The 20294-nt window shown below is 35.3% G+C and overlaps 1 protein-coding gene across 1 annotated transcript; it reads right to left on the bottom strand.

Moving 5' to 3' along the window:
* Positions 1-10208: 10208 nt before the first annotated feature.
* Positions 10209-20220, bottom strand: LOC108369796 (putative uncharacterized protein DDB_G0271606; the record flags this gene model as incomplete). Its single annotated transcript, XM_017624989.1, has 4 exons — positions 10209-11607; positions 11677-12003; positions 12110-12232; positions 20016-20220. Coding segments are annotated over 4 exons (1459 nt in total), but the record flags the coding sequence as incomplete, so codon positions are not given.
* Positions 20221-20294: the final 74 nt, after the last annotated feature.

Raw genomic sequence — 20294 nt, 5'->3', positions numbered from 1 at the left:
ACAGACAGCCAGCGCTTTCGCTACTCGACTCTCACACCTGCTCTCAGAGAGCACTCTTCAACAAACCGACATATGCGAGCAGTGGAACCACATTTCCCGCTCATTAAGTACCGCCGCCGAAGAAGTAGTCGGATTTCAGCGAGCCCGAAAGAACAACTGGTACGATGAGGAGTGTCAGGAAGCTGCAGAGAAAAAAGATGCCGCCTACAGGGCCACGCTGCGATCGGGCGCAACGCGCGCTATGTGGGACCGCTATAGGGATCTGAAGAGGGAAGCGAGACGTATTTGCCGCAACAAGAAGTGAGAGGCAGAAATACGTGAGTGCGAAGAGCTTGAAATGCTGGCCGACAGGAGGAATGCCCGAAAATTTTACCAGAGAGTTAGGCGACTTACGGAAGGTTTAAAGACCGGGGCGCACTCCTGTAAGAACAATAATGGCGACCTAGTAACTGATGTCCAGAGCGTACTTAAATTATGGAGGGAACACTTTTCCGCCCTACTAAATGGTAGCAGCACGGAAAGTTGTGGAGAAGAAGAACCCGAGCCCGCAGTCGATGATGACGGAGTCGACGTTCCACCGCCTGACTATGACGAGGTACGTATAGCAATAACGCGGCTGAAAAACAACAAAGCCGCTGGAGCTGACAGCCTGCCAGCTGAGCTATTCAAGTACGGCGGCGAGGAGTTGATAAGGTGCATGCATCAACTCTTGTGCAGAATATGGTCAGATGAACGCATGCCCGACGACTGGAATTTAAGTGTGCTCTGCCCAATCCACAAGAAAGGTGACCCCGCCATTCGCGCCAACTACCGCGGGATCAGCCTTCTAAGCATAGGTTACAAGGTCTTATCGAGCGTATTGTGTGAAAGACTGAAGCCCACCGTCAATGAACTGATTGGGCCTTATCAGTGTGGCTTTAGACCTGGCAAATCCACCATAGACCAGGTATTCACAATACGCCAAATCTTGGAAAAGACCCGCGAGAAAAGGATCGACACTCACCACCTATTTGTCGACTTTAAAGCCGCTTTTGACAGCACTAAAAGGAGTTGCCTATACGCCGCTATGTCTGAATTTGGCATCCCCTCAAAACTCATACGGCTGTGTAAAATGACGTTGAGCAATACCACCAGCTCCGTCAGAATTGGAAAAGACCTCTCCGAGCCGTTCGCCACAAAACGGGGTTTCAGACAGGGCGACTCCCTTTCATGTGACTTCTTTAATCTGATGTTGGAGAAGATAATAAGAGCTGCAGAACTGAACCGCTCAGGAACAATTTACTACAAGAGCGTGCAATTGCTGGCTTATGCCGATGACATCGACATCATCGGTAACAAAAACCGCGAAGTCTGTTCTGCCTTTTCCAAGTTGGATAGGGAAGCAAAGCGCATGGGTCTGGTGGTAAACGAGGACAAGACGAAGTATCTCCTGTCATCAAACAAACAGTCAGCACATTCGCGCCTTGGCACCCACGTCACTGTTGACAGTTACAATTTCGAGAAAGTAGAGAATTTCGTTTACTTGGGAACCAGCATTAACACCGATAATAATGTCAGCATTGAAATCCAACGTAGAATCACTCTTGCCAACAAGTGCTACTTTGGACTGAGTAGGCAATTCAGGAGTAAAGTCCTCTCTCGACGTACGAAAACCGCGCTCTATAAGTCACTCATCATGCCCGTGCTGGTATATGGCGCAGAAGCATGGACAATGACAACATCCGATGAGGCGGCTCTTGGAGTGTTTGAGAGAAAGATTTTGCGGAAGATTTACGGGCCTTTACGCGTTGGCGACGGCGAGTACCGCAGACGATGGAACGATGAGCTGTATGAGCTTTACAACGATGTGGACATACTGCAGCGAATTAAAATACAGCGGCTCCGCTGGCTTGGTCATGTCGTTCGAATGGACACCGACGCTCCAGCTCTGAAAGTATTCAACTCGGAACCCGCTGGTGGTAGCAGAGCAAGGGGAGGCGTCCACTGCATTGGAAAGATCATGTGGAGAAGGATGTGGCTTCATATGGCATTTCCAATTGGCGTCAATTGGCCCAGAAGAGAAGCGACTGGCGTGCTTTGTTGAACTCGGCCAAAATCGCTTAGGCGGCTACAGCGCCAAATAAGAAGAAGAAGAAGTGGGAGGATACGAAAGCCTAAACACTGCTCCTTAATAACCAAAATCTAAAAATTATAGTCCGAATACTGAAAGAAATTTGGAGCATATTTTTATACGAGCGCGCACGATTTTTTCCTTTTAACTCTTGTTTTACCTCAACAAAATTTATATTGACGAAAATATTACAGCCGATCCTTTTAGGATTTTTCCCGTACAGCCCGAATCTGATCTTGAAAGTTTTTAATTGGATCTAGTTTTCAAGCAATTCGAGTTTAAAGGTGTCTCGCTCATTTTCGTTTTCTACTGCTAGAGTTAGGGTTGCCAAATTTTTTGGCGTGAAATCAGTATATTAGACTTTTTCATGCTATAAAAATCAGTACTTTTCAGTACACTTTTATTCCAAGCAGAATTATGAATGTAAGTAGCAGGTAATACTTTGAAACGTCAGAGTACTTCCCAACCATGAAACGCCAGTGTACTTCCCAACCAGCAAAATATCCGGAAACGTATCCAAAAACGGAAACAATTTCGTATAAAAACCTGATGTTTCATCCGTTTACCGATTCCGTTTTCGGACGTTTTTCAGATCAGTTCTCCCACTAAAGTGTTCATCCGAAACGTTTGTGCAGAAAACTATCGAAAATGGTTGTAAAACGGATGCGCTTCCGGCTGTTTTCCTGAATTTTGTCTGAGTCAATTTTTCGTTGAAAACGATTTCATTATGAACTTCACAGCAGTGATGCCAGGTTGTGGGTAATTTCCCTATTTGAGGGATATTTTGCATCAAAAATTATTAAAAGGGAAAAAAGGGACATTTCATATAAAGAAGGGATTTTCTTTTGACGCAAAAATATTAATCTTGGTAAATTCGGGGCCCACTTGAGGAAGGCTTACCCGTTTATAAATAAAATGTTGTTCATAAAAAATAAAAATGTTATTAATTTTAATATGAGTATACACATTAACATGTAGTACGAGATACCTTTATAATATTACAGGACCCAATAAACTATTATATATACATGACATTTTTTAATAGCAATAATGAGATCATTGCCACATTCAGTGTTTAAATAGTCAAAGAACTCTAAACATTATACATATTTTAATATTACTTTTAATTTTAAGTTCACTTTCTAAAATTTTAATTAGAAGTCGGTTTCTCTCTTTTCGCCAGGAAGCAAACTTTATATTTAAGTTAGTTCCTCTCAGGTGCTTCGTTTGAACGTGGTATTGAAAAAACAAAATTACATATTTATTCAGACTGTGGAAAGAGACCTCTATTTAAGGACTGCATCCGTATTTCCTCATGGCCTAAATTATTTTTTTTACTGCGCACAAACTTTGAAAGACTTCGCCAAAAAGTGTATCTAAATTGAATCAGCAAATTGAGAAAAACGAATTGTAAGTTGTAGGCAAAGCCATTCAATTATTCAAATTTGTTGTTTTTAAACTGAAAGTTATTTTCGAGATAACTAACTACAATCGACAAAAATGTCAGCCCTCTGGTAGATAATGACCCGCAATATGCCCATAAAACGATTGCTCTTTTACATAAATTTTTTGCGCATATCAAACATTACCGAAAACAAGTCAACTATAATTAAATTAGTTTCTTCTTACTTTTTACAGTTAATTTTAAGAAAGTTGCAACGTTATGTAAACATCTTAAGCAAATCGTAAAGTATTTTGTTTGTGTAAAATAATATTACACAAACAAAATACATGGGCAAAAATTACCGATCACCGAGTTACCGTGTACCAAGCTCGGTGGGAAGAACTCTATTACAAATTGATTGCTCAGAATTGAAAAATCAGTACAAATTTTAAAAAATCAGGACATTAGCGTACTGATTGAAGGAATGAATAAAATCAATACGAAAGTTGAAAAATCAGTACTGTACTGATAAAATCAGTACGTCTGGCAACCGTAGCTGGAGTCAGTGTTCATAGGTATTTGGCGATTAATCGATGAAACCTCGACTTGTACTTCAAAGATTGCGAGTTTTATAAGTTTGCATCAAATGCCTCTGTTGAAGATGTACGTTTCAATTTTAAAGCCGGTAATTTTTCTGAATTAAACTTATGTTTATCTGAGCTTAATTGGGAGGATTTATTTTCTACCTCTGATGTCTCAGCTAGTTTTTGTATCTTTAAAGACATATTATCTGAAGTGTGTCTTAAATGGGTTCCTATTGTCAGGAAAAAAACATATAAACTTCCATGGTACAATCGTCGCCTGAAGAAGTTGAAGAATCTGAGGAACAAATTCTTTAAAAGGTACAAGGCTACTGGTAACTTCATATTTTATGCATCATACCAGAAATACATGAAGGAATTTAACTGTTTGGATAAATTTCTTTATAGAAATTATATACTTAATGTTGAGTCAGGTATAAATGCCAGCCCCAAATCATTCTGGAGTTTCATCAAATCAAAAAAATCTATCTCCAGTATTCCATCTGCTATATTCTTGGAGAACGAATCTGCTAGTAACTTAACTGATTCAGCAAATTTATTCGCGAAGTTTTTTAGCTCTAATTTTATATTGGATGATAGTAACTCCGAATTTGTGGCTGGTTCTGGAGACAATGTTTCTTCCGTAAATTTTGGATCTCTCAGACTTTCATCTGAGGATGTTATAAACGGAATAATGGGTCTTAAGCCTTCAGAAAAAACTGATATTGATGGTATTTCGGTTTTTTTGCTCAAAAATGCGCCAGCGTTAATTTTACCACTTACAATTATTTTTAATATGTCTCTGGCTTCAGGCTATTTTGTGGAAGATTGGAAAATTACGTGCATTACTCCTACTTTCAAAAGTGGAAATAAGAATAATGTTTGTAACTATCGTCCGATTTCAAAGCTGTCCACCATCTCGAAGCTTTTTGAGGTTATTGTAAAAGAGAAAATATATTTTGCAACCAAAAGTCTAATAACACCATTTCAGCATGGCTTTATTCCAAATCGGTCTACAATTACTAATTTGACTGAATTTAGTGAATACTGCTTCGAGTCTTTCCAACTTGGTCTTCAAGTTGATTGCGTATACACTGACTTTTCCAAGGCTTTCGATAAAGTATCACACGTGGTGCTAATTAGTAAGCTTGAACACCTGGGATTTCACTCTGTTTTTTTAAAGTGGATAAAATCTTATCTATCTAATAGGCAATGTGTGGTCACTGTTGATAACACCAACTCACGACCTTTTATAGCGTGTTCAGGCGTTCCTCAAGGAAGCATTTTAGGCCCACTGCTCTTTGTGTTATTCATAAATGACATAAGCAGTTGCTTCTCTTTCGCTAAATACCTATTATATGCTGACGATCTAAAAATATATTCTAATATTCAAAATCGTGATGACATTAATAAGGTTCAGGCAGATATTGATAATCTCCAGGTCTGGTGCTTAAACTCTCACCTCTCCTTAAATATAAAAAAGTGCTTCAAAATAACGTACGCGAAGATACAAAATGTTTTGCCTTCCACCTATATGATTGATGACTCTGTTTTAGATTCTTTAGAAGAAACTAAGGATCTTGGTATCTTCTTTACCTCGAACTTTTCTTTTAATAGCCACATAAGCTTTATTATCGCTAAAGCGTACTCACTTTTGGGCTTTATTAGGCGTAATTGTGCGAAATTTTCGGATCCTTATACTCTTAAATTACTTTATACAGCCTTTGTTCGGTCAAACTTGGAATATGGTGCTATAATATGGAGACCATACCATATTTCCGCAGTAAATAGAATTGAAAGGGTCCAAAAAATATTTCTTAGGTTTGCGCTACGCTTATTAAACTTCTCTGAGCCGATGCCTACTTATAATTCGCGGTTACTTCTAATAAATTTGAAAACGCTGGAGACAAGGCGAGTAATTCTTTCATTATCTTTCTTTTTCAATATTATTAGTGGTGACATTGATTGTACATCTCTTCTCGCTCGGATTAATTTTAACGTCCCGCGGAGGTCTCTGCGTATTGTTGTACCCTTCTATGAACAAATTCTTAGAACTGATTACGCTCGAAATGCTCCCATCGCTCGAGCTATCAATGAACTTAACAGGATCTCGAACTCTGTTTCGTTTGATTTCTCAATATCTAAGTATGAACTTATTAACATATTGAATACAGTTTTGTAATATATTGTTAAGTTTTTACGTTGTTTGTTACATATAGCTCGTAGTCTGTAAGAAACCTGTATTTCATAGACTTGAATAAATAAATAAATAAATAAATAAATAAAAGATTGGTACAGGAAAACTACAATAATAAAAAAACTGTTCTCAACAGCTTCAAGTGTTCGCAGCATAATATTTTGATTTTCAGTATCAAACAGTAGGGTTTTAGCTTTCTTATCCTTCCACACAGACGGGTATATTGCTTCAATTTGTTGTTTTACAGAGGTTCAAAAATTACCAAAAACGAGTTTTTCGACATCTTTAAATTTAAGTTCCTCGAAAACTAGAGCCAATTCAATATCTTTACAGTCAGATTCGGATTCTGCAAGAAAACTCTTAACTGTAATATATTAGTCAACAAAACATTGTTTAAATTTTGTTGACCTGCGTGATTCACATCTGGAAAATAACTAATACAAGTATTTTTATATTTTCTTAACCCACTTCGAAAAAGGATAAAGTTATCAATTCGTCGGAATATGTGTTTTTATGTTTTTGTTTTTTTTTTATGTATGTTACCGCTTTGGACCACGTTAACCGATTTCTATAATTCTTTGTTTAAAGCAGAGGTCGGCAGGCCGTAGCTCACTGAGCGCTCTCTTAGCCAGCGTTGCCGCTTGGGTAATTTTTAACCAAAATTGGTAATTTTTTTCTTTATTTATCAAGTTTGGTAATTTGGTAATTTATTTTTCAATTTGGTAACTTTTTCAATTCGGTTTACATGTCAAATAGGTCAATATTGGTTCTGCTTCCACATTAGTAAGTGGGCCGTAAGCATTCCCTTTAATAGAAATACCAGGTAATCCTGGAAGTTTGGCAAGGCGAAAGTTGTTCCAGCATTCCTTGGCTACTAGAATGGTGTGTTCTTTAACAAACTGCTTGAAAGTGGCTTTTGCTAAGTATATCCACCGTGTCCTTTCTTGGAAGGTTTTGGGTGGTCCTACCTTTCCCTGTCAGTTCGTCAGCTTTTCAATTACAATACGTATGTTCTCGTTCAGAAAGCTACGGCATTCAGCGGGGCTTCACTCTGTCTATGTGTGAGTCGAAAGCTTTCCTTCAAGCGTTGAATTTTTGATATATTTTCTTGTCACTTGTTTACATACAGTGGTCGAAAAAATTATAGCCGTACCATATTTTGACAAGTTTTAACATATTATTTTTTTAGTAACTTAATTTTGGTTATTTTTTATAAAAATATTTTTCTTTCTTTAACAGAGCTCTAACAAATTCAAACTTTGTTCAATATTTAAAAAAATTCAACAAACTTTCGTAAAAATTTTAGGTTAATGGAGCGCTGATTGCCTGAAAAGCTTGGTATCTTTGGATATACATATATATCGAGCCCTAACTGCCAAAATAACGTAAGCTAAATTTTTGTCAAAATTTTCTTTTTTATGCTCTAGGAACATTTCCGCACCAAAAAGAAAAGTAAAAAAAATGTCGGTTACGTTATTATGGCGCTTAGGGCTCGATATGTATGTTTGTACAGTTCTGCACATAAAATAAGTTTGGTAATTTTTTGTTGAATTTGGTAACTTTTTCCGAGGATTTTGGTAAAAAATAAAAAATTTTGTGGCAACACTGCTCTTAGCATATGTGTGTTTCACACTTACACAGTGCATTTAACGCACACAGCCTCGCTTAATGAGTAGTTTGAATGTGTTAGTATGCCGACCACTGGTTTAGGGGAAAGGTATATTACCTCATAGGTGGTCCCATACTAATTTGGTTTAAATCCGACCATTGCATCATGAAGAAATTAACAAATTAACGATAATCTTAAATTTGTATATGAGAATTGAAGTCGGTTTTGTCTTTTACTTAAAAATAGCTTGTTTAACAATCTTATGGCCTTATTCATAAAAAATAAAATAGGTTTTAAGAGCTCTATAAAGTGACATTTTTATACAAATTTTAGATTTATAAAGCGGTTAATGTTTTCTTTATTTGAAGTGAATTTGGGTGTTATAATTTAACACAATTTTACCGAAAATTGCGTCAAATGGCAACACTCGATTGATTTGACGGCAGATTCAGGAAAAAATAAATTTGCTAGTATTGCTCAAGATTATAAGCCGAGTGGAAGTTAATATTATTTGACAACTTTCTTTTAAGTATCGCCAGTTCATATCTAATAACTGCACTGCTTCAATCCAGTGTCGATGTTAATAACTAGATTTTGCGGTAAAAATTATTACAAAGCCTACAATCTTTGTAGGTCAGTCAGTCTAAAGGTTAATGTAATGTCTAATAGAATAACATATCAAGATTGGGCCATAATAAATATAAGCAAGTACTTTTTAACCAAAAAACAAACGGACTTCCATTATCATACAAAAATTTAAGATTATCGTTAATTTCTTTATGATCAAATGATCGGATATAAACCAAATTAGTATGGGACCACCTGTTGAGGTAACACCTTTCCTCTAAAAAAGAATTATAGAAATCGGCTAACGTGGTCCAAAGTTATGCGGTAACGTACATAAAAAAATAAAATAAAAATATTCCTTTTTGTGAAGTCAGTTAAAAGCGAAAGAAATTAATGCAACTATTAATAGCGCAGAGACCTAACCAAAATTATCACAATAAAGGCTGGGTTCCCATTCATGTACACCATAGATCAAGTAGTGGTGGAGACTTATAGTTTAAAAGTAGTTGTTCTTTGATATATTGGCTATCTATGTTGTTTAAAGATACCTGTGTATATCAAAGTGGAGAATTCTGGCTTTTGAGTGATTTTAATACCCAAATACCCCTATATGCGATAGTCGGATAGAATTTTTGAGAAATCGTTTGCTTTCAGGCATATTAAAAATTGTACATATATTACTTACTTACGTATTATAAAAATAGAATATCGTATCCCAAAACTTAAATAAAATTATCTATGATAAACCTACGCTGTCATAACAAGTACCGATAAGTATTAATATTTATACTCATATTTATAAATGTATGTACGTACATATCCATGATAAAAACATTAGAAGGTAAAACCATTCTCTCAATTCGTCGACCATGACCATTTTCTGACGTTTGCAAACATTTTAAAATCATATAAAATTGAAAATAAAAAAATTAAATTGTTCACAATTGTTGTTGTTTGAGATTAAAAATGAGAATGTGTGTGTGAGCCTGAGCTCGAATTTTAAAATTATATTGTTGGCAAACGTCAGACTGCCTCTCAATGATTTTACCTTGTAATGTTTTTATCATGTTCATATCTATATAAAATATGTAAATAGCAGGGCTGTGCGATTATTTGATTTCTCGAGCAAGTTGGTTAATCAATTATTCGGTTAATCAATTACTCGNCATATCTATATAAAATATGTAAATAGCTGGGCTGTGCGATTATTTGATTACTCGAGCAAGTTGGTTAATCAATTATTCGGTTAATCAATTACTCGAGTAATCAAGATTTTGATTACTCAAAACGATGTTTAATGGAGTTACTTGAAATATGATTACTCGAAAAAAAAAATAGTTTTGCTCGTTAAAAGAGTTTCCTTTGGAAAATGCTTATTTTATTTTATACATTCTGTATATGAAAAAAATTTTTCGTTTTAATTTTTGAAAACAGAAACGTTGTTTTCAAAGTATCAAGGAATTTTAACTACTTTATACATATGTAAAGAGTTGAAATGTCGATTACTCATTTTACTCGAAATGTTGATTAATCATAAAGCAAATTACTCAAATATTTTTTTTTTTTTAATCAAAAATCTTGATTACTCAAGTAAGTGAACTTCTGAGTAATCATAATTTCCAATTAATCGATTAAGTAATTGAGTTATTTACTTTGTGATTAATTAAAATTTTGAGTAATCAATTAATCGCACAGCCCTAGTAAGTAGGTACTGAAATATTTTGATTTTCAAAAATTCCAAATTTATTATAAGTGTTCACATCTGCTTGGTTATAGGGTTTATAATTTTGATTCAGCTTACAATAATAAAATTATGCTGGAAAATAAGTAATCTTTAATCAGATAAATGAGGTAACCATGTAGTTGTGAGTAATGCAGTATTTTGCTGAATTAGTTAAACCTAAATAAATATCAATTTGCATATAACATACCTATTCATAAATATATATACATATTTAATAACATAAGCATGAGTATAAATAAGGTGATGTACAAAATTTTAAATTAAAGTTGGTATAGAATTGTTCAGGTGTTTCTGTTTTTAACAGATCCTTTTTGAAATTGAATTCCCCATTAAAAAAAAGGAAAACAACAATAAGTAAATAAATAAATCAAATAAGTAAAGCATAGCGAAAGAGACAACAAACCAATGAGACGTATGCGAATTATCGGAATAATCTTCAATCGATTTTAAACATTCCAATATCGGATGTACATACGTACATTAGTACCGCAATGTGTTTCAAATGATTATGTTTGGCTAAAATGGCACACGGAGTTGCTATGTTGAAATTTTTTGTTGATATTATTAGTAAATGCAAGTGAGTGTGTGTGTATTCCACAATATTTAAATACTTAAATTAAGTGTGTGCGAGCAAAGAACGTAATTAGCCACAAATGTAAAAAAAAAATGTTCAAGAGTGTGTTTTGTAGAGGGTAAGTTAGTAAAAAGAATTGGACAAAACGAGCAGACTCACCGTCGTAATCGTATTCGGCTGACTGGGGCGCCAGCATATGCGCTTGGATCTCTTCTTCGGAGCTGCTAAAGGAACGTTGCTGCGGCGGACCGTACTGACCGCCGACCATCGGTTGCCGCCGCTGTTGTGGCTGCGGATAAGTGGCAGTATCCATGGCATGGCCTCCACTGATGGTTAGATTTCGCGACAATGGTGCTGGCTTCTGATAAGACCCCCCTCCCATTGGGGGTGCGGGTAACTGTGCAGTTTGTGGATTGTAGGAGTGTTGATGGGGAAGCCTTTGTTGTTGTTGATGTGGTTGTGGCTGCTGAGCTGCATGCTGCTGGTGCTGCTGATGTGGATGTTGTTGCTGCGCCATACTGGCGGATGTTGGCGTCGGCAGTTGCTGGTGTGGCTGCGTTTGGGCACGCAGCGGCTGCGGCTGATGTTGTTGTGGGTGTTGCTGCTGTTGCATATGTTGCTGATGTGGTGGCAACGCGCGTGATTGTGGCCCATGGTGTTGTGGTTGCTGTTGTTGTTGCGGCTGTTGCTTTTGTTGTTGATGCTGATAGTGCGCTTGCTGTCCAAGTGGTTGTTGTTGTGGTTGTTGCAGATAGCTTTGTTGTTGTTGCTGCTGTTGCTTCTGCAGCTGGCTAGGATGCGCAAGATGCGGATGTTGTCGCATCAAACCATCCAGCTCACCCTAGAAGCAGAAAAAAAGATAAATATTATTTAATAAAATTAAATGCTGAAAAAAACCACCGCTATCTACCTGATAATAACGCGGATCATCTTCCGGGTATGGACGCTGACCTGCACTAAATTGTTGGCCGCCTTGTGTTCCGTAGTGCTGTTGCATCTGCTGCTGCTGATTCACGGGCCGTTGACGTTGCTGTCCTGGGCTGACGTCCACACCACTATCGGAAGCCGACATGCGCCGATTTGTAGGCACTTCCTGTTGTGAGTATTGGCGGCGGAGCACGCTGCCGGTCCGTTGCATTGGCAGGTTCTCTTTTTCAGCGGCACTGCGCGTTCGTTCTAATTTCGGGCGCTTGTCGAGCGTGTCATGCGGGTCGACAATGGCCTGTTGCGAAATGTCCTATGAAGTTATATAAAAATATATAAATATATAAGTAGGCATATAAATACATATAATGGTTAAAAAGGATTTTTGAATGGATGGTAAAAAAAGCTTTTTCACTTACACTACTGCCATCAGGCTCAATGCGTCGCAGGAAGCTATCTTGTTGTTGACCCTTGTTCATCCATTGTCCAGTCTTAGAAAGTAGTTCCTGCTTTTTGCGGCAAAGTATACAAACCCAAATTACCTACAAGAAAATTAAAACACGGCTTTATTTTCATCCACAAATCCAGATTTGGGAACTTTCTACGCAGCAAGCTTGGCACCTTACGTTTTTTTCTTAATTTTTCATTGAGTGTATACCATAAGGATAAAATAAATATCGTCGATGCCCTTGCAAAACCGCCTATCTTTCGGCACTCAAATTTTACAGAAGATAAAAACATTATTACTATTGTTTTACAAATCTGTTGTTTTAATAACGATTTTTAAGCATAATCTCCATGCCTGGAGTTCAGGGTTACCAAGTTCATAAAATTCTAAGAAAAAAATTCCTCCAAACCATAGCTCTAAAGTCAATTTCGAGCCTGCGCATTTTTTATAGAAAATGTCTTATATATAAAAATGAATTGCTGTCCGTTAGCCTCGCTAAGACTCGAAAACGGCTTGACCGATTTGAATGTTTTTATTTTTTTAGGTTTGTTTTTATAATATCCGGATGGTTAAAACCAGAACAAAATAGAGAGTTGCCACCTGTTTAAAAATTTCAGTATAAGGTTTGAGAAGGACTACCGAAAATATTTTTGAGTCGAGTTGCCACCAATTTTGAAAATTTAATTCAATTAAGTTATTAGGATAAAGTTTGTATTATAATATAGGTGTCCAACGAAAAGTATTTGAACAATTATTGATTAAGAAATATTTTCTATAGGCCTGCCACCTACCTGAGCGGTAAAAACTAAAGGCCATACTCGCAAATATTATTCAAAGCTTTTGAGGCTCGCAACTATGTGGAATACTGTAAATCCGTCAAGTTAGTGTTTATTGATGGCAAACAAAGTACTACCATGTTTAGCAATGATATCACCCCATCGAACAATGCACTTAGCCTCGATATAAAATGAGAGCAAAAGCCGAAGTATTAGCCGAAGCAGTTCATACCAATATTCCACAATTGAACTAACAAAATAATGTGGCCTACGACTCTTTTATAGAAGCTGTGGACACTGGAGTAAATTTTAAACAAACAACAAAATCGACTTCAATTCTCATATACAAATTTAAGAGTACCGTTATTTTCTTCATGGCCCAATTATTGGATCTACACTCAATTAGTAGGAGACTATCTCTGAGGAACCACCTTTCCTTTAAAAAAGAATCCAAAGTTATGCGGTAACGTACATAAAAACAAGTAAGAAAGTCTAAGTTCGGCCGGAGCCGAACATTAAGTACCCGTCGCAAGTATTAAATATATTTTTTTCACCTTTCCGAAACCTACCGCTAGATGGTAAACCGGGGTGTATCAATTTGAGTAAATTAGCGTCCTTAAATTTCAAAATATTGCAGTTTCAAGCATTTCTGAAATTTACCGTTATATGAAAAGCGGCCGTAATTTTGGTCCGATTTCAATAATCATCATAAGTGGTCCACGCCCATTTTCCAAAATTTTACCATTAACGTATTTCTTGGTAAAGAATTGTTGCAAGCATCAATTTTGATTAAATCAGCTTTAATATTTACCGATTTATCGAAGATTTTGCATTTCTCTAAATTACCGTTATATGGGATGTGGGCGTGGCTATTGTCCGATTTTAAAAATTTTCGGCCGTTTAGTATGCTGTATCAAGGCCAACACAGTGCCAAATTTGGAAGAAATTGGTGCGGCGGTTACCAAGATATACACATTTATTTATTTATTTTTCGTCTGAAAATTATTGTAAATATCAATTTTGAGTTACTAATCTTCAGTAGTTACTAAAATATCGCAGTTTTCGTATTTCTGAAAATTACCGTTATATGGGAAGTGGGCGTGGTTACAGTCTGATCGATCTCGATTCGTTTTGGCTGTTACATACAACCGTTATGTGAGCAAAATTAATATACCCTTGTGCACAAGTACGCTCGGGTATACAAAAACTTCCGACAAATTAATAAAATATGCAGATTAATATTTAGTAAAGTGTTACGGATATATATTTTTTTTAATACAAAACTGTGATTGGGAGTTTATTGATACGAAAAAGTAATTTCTGCTATCTGTATTTTATTTAAAGAACCGCAAGATTGCACTACAAAGCAAATTACATATTTTTTTACTATTGTAACGGGAGAAGTTACTGTATGTATTTTTTTATATGTACAGTGTCGAACAAAAGTTTTGGCACAGTAAATTTTCGCATGACATATATGCAAAGCTTTTAATTTATTTCCGATAATTTTTTATAAAAACATAGTTCATACTACACCAAAACACACAAAAATCAAATGTGTAAACTTTGTGCAAAACTCAGGAAAATTCAATAAATCTGCATACTAATTTGCAATTTTATATTCAGATTTTCAAGGAACTTCAAACTTGCACTTTGATAATCTAAAATTGAATGGGTTAATAAACTGGAATTTTTCTAATAAATACGTTGCCTATATTGCGAAAAATTCACTGTGCCAATACTTTTGTTCGTTACTTTAAGTAAATAAAACTTTGACTTAAAAAAACCAAAAAAATAAAAATAAAATTTTACAATATTTCAAGATTATTTTTCGTGTCATACATTATATACTATTTATATTTTTATACTATTTATATTTTTTTTTTGGTTTTAGATCCTTTTTGCTTTCAACACGAGGTATCTTTTTTCTACTTTCTATTGTCATAGTCATAACTCCCTCTCTATTTTTATCAATCAATCAATCAATTTTATAATTTTGTCGGCAGTTTTTCTAATTACAAGTAGTGCTTTATAAAATTTTTATAATACCAAATGTTTATCAAGCTTAGGTCTTTGTGTTATCCTGGCAGGCTTATTATTTTAACCAGAGAATATGTTTTCTTTATTAAGCTACCCATATAAAAATAGGGGACTTCACTTTATATAATTGGTATAGATAATAAGTATACGTAAATAGCCAATACCCGATTGCTTTGCGGCGCCTTAAAACACATTTTCAACTGTAAAACAATCATTCAATTCTATTCTATGTATATCTATAATATGTGTACCGAATTTAAAGAAAAACGGACCATATATCCGTCCATATGTACCTATCAGAAAAAAGTATCCTATATGTTAATCCGGGCAATAAGCTACCTATGCCCAAAATTTCAAGCAAATCAGACCATAAAGAAGATTTTTTTTCGAATAGATCGGTCCCTGGTCCACCTATCTGAAAAAGTATCCTATATTTTAATTCAGGCAAAAAGCTACCTACGTACTAAATTTGAAGCAAATCTGGCCATAACTAAATTTTATTTTAAATAGATCGGTCCCTGGTCCCCTTACCGGAAAAAAGATCCAATATGCTAATCTAGGCAAAAAGCTACCTACCTATAAAATTTCAAGCAAATCGGACGATAAATACGATTTTTTCGAATCGATCGGTCCCTGGTCCACCTACCGGAAAAAAGTATCCTATATGTTAATCGAGGCAAAAAGCGACCTACGTACCAAATTCTAAGCAAATCGGGCCATAAATACGATTTTTTCAAATAGATCGGTCCCTGGTCCACTTACCGCAAAAAAAGATTATATATGCTAATCTAGGCAAAAGCCTACTTACGCACCCAATTTAAACCAAATCGGACCATAAATACGACTTTTTCGAATAGATCTGTCCCTGGTCCACCTACCGGAAAAAGTAGTTTTTTTGTGGCTTTAAACATAGCGGCTGCCGAAAGCTATTTATATACAAAACTTCATGAAAATCGGACCAGGCGTTCGCGAGATTACCTGTTACAAATAAAAAGGGACTTCTCTTTATATAATTAGTATAGATATAGATTGGCGTTCTTTGACATACATACATATAAACATACATACGTGTTTTGCGCTAGAGAGTATGCGCAAGCAAGAACTTTTGTTTTTGTCAAACTCTTCAGAATAGCAAGTGCGTCGTCGCCGAAGCATGCATACTGGTTCATTAGGAACAAAAGAATATCTTATGAAGTAAAGCCTTTTCTTGGAATATATGAATTACACTATATATTAAAACGAACTGATGAATACATTTTAGGCTGTTTCTGATTGTCGCAAAAAAAACTTGCCTAGTTACGAATTCGCCCCTTGATATGGAGGTTGCTAGGCTAAACCTACGTACCAAACTTTAATCAAATCGGACCATAAATATGATTTTTCGAATAGATCGGTGCCTGGTCCACTTCCCGAAAAAAAGGAATCATATATGCTAATCTTGGCAGAAAACTACCTACGTACCAGATTTTAAGCAAATCGAACCATAAATACGATTTTTTCGAATAGATCGGTCCCTTGTCTACTTCCCGGAAAAGAGGATCCTATATGCTAACCTAGGCAAAAAGCTACCTACGTACCGAATTTTAAGCAAATCGGACCATAAATACGATTTTTCCGAATAGATCGGTCCCTGGTCCACTTCCCGGAAAAAAGGATCCTATAAGCTAACCTAGGCAAAACGCTACCTACGTACCAACTTTTAAGCAAATCGGACCATAATAAGATTTTTTGGAATAAATCAATCCCTGGTCCACCTACCGGAAAAAGTAAATTTTTTAGCCTAAAACATGGTGGTTGCTGAAAGCTATTTATATACAAAATTTCATTAAAATCGGGCCAGCCGTGTATTTCAAATTTCGAGTTCATGTGACTATAATTCCGAAGTTAGAGCTGATTAAAAATTTTCACTATGGGAGGTATCCCCCATCCCCCCTTGGCAAGTTCAATTTTTTACCATATTTAGGTCCAGGAGTCATGGCAATACTTTTGCAAAATTGTATTCGATTCTGTCCATCCGTTTAGGCTGGAACCTGGTACATACATACATACATACTTCGACAAATATATAGTAGATTTGCTTTGAAGCGCCATCTTGCGGCTCTTTAAATAAAAAATAGATATCAGAAATGAGTTTTTCATACTACAAAACTCCGGAGCACAACTCTATAAAAGAAACATTCCTAACACTTTAGTAAATATTAATCTGATTATGGACTTAGTATTAAAATTGCGCAGGCTTGAAATTGATTTAGAGCTATGGCCTAAAGGGATTTTTTTCTTAGAATTGTAGAATGCGAATCTGCTACGAACGATGTCGAAAAAAATTACATTTAAAAAAATTGTAACAGGCCGATATCCGTATATTATAGATATTAAGAAAAATTAATATGGGGGTCTTTATTAAAGCAATAGAAACTAAATCAACCATTTTTACAATTTTTTTCTATCTGTATCTTTGTACGCGCATCTGTTGAAAACTAATACATGGAATTGAATGCAGTTTTCATCGATGTATTGCTAGAGGTCTAACTTAAAATACAGAAAGAAAAAAATAGAGAGTTGCTTCCTGTTTGAAAACTGCAGTTTATGTAAATTGATACGATAAAGTAAATATTGCAATATGACTGTCAAAAGAAAGAGGTTTAAGAAGGCTTACAGCCGAAAACAGTTTTATTGAAGGTTGTCACCTGTTTGAAAATGTTAATTTCATTTAATTGATAAGATAAATTGAATATTGGAATATTGGAATATGGGTATCAAACTGAAGAGGTTTAGGAAAGTGTACTGCCGAAAATATTTTTGAGGAGGGTTACCACCTGTTTGAAAAGTTATATTAAATTAAATTGATAAAAGCACTAATTACGTTTAAGGCACAGTGAAGCACGCCGGGATTTGCTAGTTTGTTTACAGAAATATAGCTTGTTCTTTAAACCGTATAAACCCAAGTTTCTATCTTTGTGAAACATTTAAAGAATAAATCAACACACGTTCGTAAATGTCGAGCTTTTTAATTAACAAAAAAAATCTAAAAATCATCGGAAAGTCCCACCCACTTTAAACTTGCACTTTATTATACCAGTCTTTAATGGGCTGCAAAACTGTATACTCAAGATATTTATAAGAAATCTTATTAAAAAGGAACGAAAGTACGAAAGTTTGTCGACTTTTTTTAGTTTCACTAAGATTGAAACTTGGGTATATTTTTCGGTAAACAAAAATCCTAGAGGGTGAGAGCATTAAAATTCTAACTTAACTTTTTTTAGCACCCTAATGTAAAGATGTATATGTATACATACATATATGTAAGTACCCTGCAGGAAATTTAATTAATTTGAAACTAATTTGTAACCTAATTTATTTTGAATGATATCTAATTGAAATTCTCACTATTTTACCTGCAACGAACTCATTTATTTAACATAGCTATGTCCTAGGAAGCAGTCAGTTGCCTTTTCTTGCATGTATTTTCAACTACTTTAAAATGTATTTCGCTTAAACAACTTCAAAGTCAGTATATTTCGTTTGAATACGCTTTCGTTCTGCACTTCACAGATGCTTTTTCATAACTAAGAAAAACCGANCATACATATATGTAAGTACCCTGCAGGAAATTTAATTAATTTGAAACTAATTTGTAACCTAATTTATTTTGAATGATATCTAATTGAAATTCTCACTATTTTACCTGCAACGAACTCATTTATTTAACATAGCTATGTCCTAGGAAGCAGTCAGTTGCCTTTTCTTGCATGTATTTTCAACTACTTTAAAATGTATTTCGCTTAAACAACTTCATAGTCAGTATATTTCGTTTGAATACGCTTTCGTTCTGCACTTCACAGATGCTTTTTCATAACTAAGAAAAACCGAAATTAAAAATTNTATACATATATGTAAGTACCCTGCAGGAAATTTGATTAATTTGAAAGTAATTTGTAACCTAATTTATTTTGAATGATACCTAATTGAAATTCTCACTATTTTACCTGCAACGAACTCATTTATTTAACATAGCTATGTCCTAGGAAGCAGTCAGTTGCCTTTTTTTGCATGTATTTTCAACTACTTTAAAATGTATTTCGCTTAAACAACTTCATAGTCAGTATATTTCGTTTGAATACGCTTTCGTTCTGCACTTCACAGATGCTTTTTCATAACTAAGAAAAACCGAAATTAAAAATTTAAAATTAATTAAAATGAGACTTGAACATGGACATTCTTGGCTGCGACCAATTGTAGCAAACATCTTTGCACGCTCAGCTACATACAGGCATGTAAATGTGCTTTCAAATGTTCAGTTTGAATTGTGTGCAAGCTGCAAGTCGACTGTCCGACTCTGCATTTAATTTCAATTACTTTAAAATGAATTTGGTTTAAACAACTTCAAGGTCAGTATGTTTCCTTTAAATGCGATTGCGTTCTGCACTTCACATATGCTTTTTCATACTTCCAAGGCACAAATTGTTTCTTTGAATAGAAATAGTATCAAAACTCGAAACATTTACCCATTACATTCTTTTTAAAGTAGTCTTTCAATTAGTTGATTTTAAAAAAAAATCACTTGCTTCCGTCAGGGTAGCTAATACAAAAACAAAACTNAGTCAGTATGTTTCCTTTAAATACGATTGCGTTCTGCACTTCACATATGCTTTTCATACTTCCAAGGCACAAATTGTTTCTTTGAATAGAAATAGTATCAAAACTCGAAACATTTACCCATTACACTCTTTTTAAAGTAGTCTTTCAATTAGTTGATTTAAAAAAAAAATCACTTGCTTCCGTCAGGGTAGCTAATACAAAAACAAAACTTACAAATCAGCTTAAAAATTGGCAATGTGGGCATTAATGTCTACTTATTCTTTAAATGTCACTCATGGAAATTTGTTTCAGCAGGTTTGNTTACAAATCAGCTTAAAAATTGGCAATGTGGGCATTAATGTCTACTTATTCTTTAAATGTCACTCATGGAAATTTGTTTCAGCAGGTTTGGGCTGTCTTCTCAAAGTTTCACTCAGTGTCAAGCTAATAATTCTTCAGCCACTCATTTCTTCAAGCACTCACCTTGTTGCTGCGAAGTGTCACTTTTCCGCCACAACGCGCACAGCACACAATGTTGCAGTAGTGGCAAATATGTCCGATTCCATCGGCGAATTTCGTCTGAAGGCAAATGTGGCATATTGCACCCAACTCGATGCCTGATTTCTTCTGCTCCTCTGAGCGCTGACGTATTTGCATCTCCAGCGAGACGACTTCGTCTTGCTTGCGTCTAAAAGTATATTTAAATAAATATATAAATAGGTACATATGCAAGTATACTACATATATGTGAAATAAAATGAC

This window comes from Rhagoletis zephyria, unplaced genomic scaffold (assembly GCF_001687245.7).
Source record: "Rhagoletis zephyria isolate East Lansing unplaced genomic scaffold, Rhagoletis_zephyria_1.1 Rzeph_scaffold_03848, whole genome shotgun sequence".
In the NCBI taxonomy this organism is placed as follows: domain Eukaryota; kingdom Metazoa; phylum Arthropoda; class Insecta; order Diptera; family Tephritidae; genus Rhagoletis; species Rhagoletis zephyria.
The sequence above is the reverse complement of the archived record's forward strand: the minus strand, read 5'-3'. Positions and strand labels throughout refer to the sequence as shown.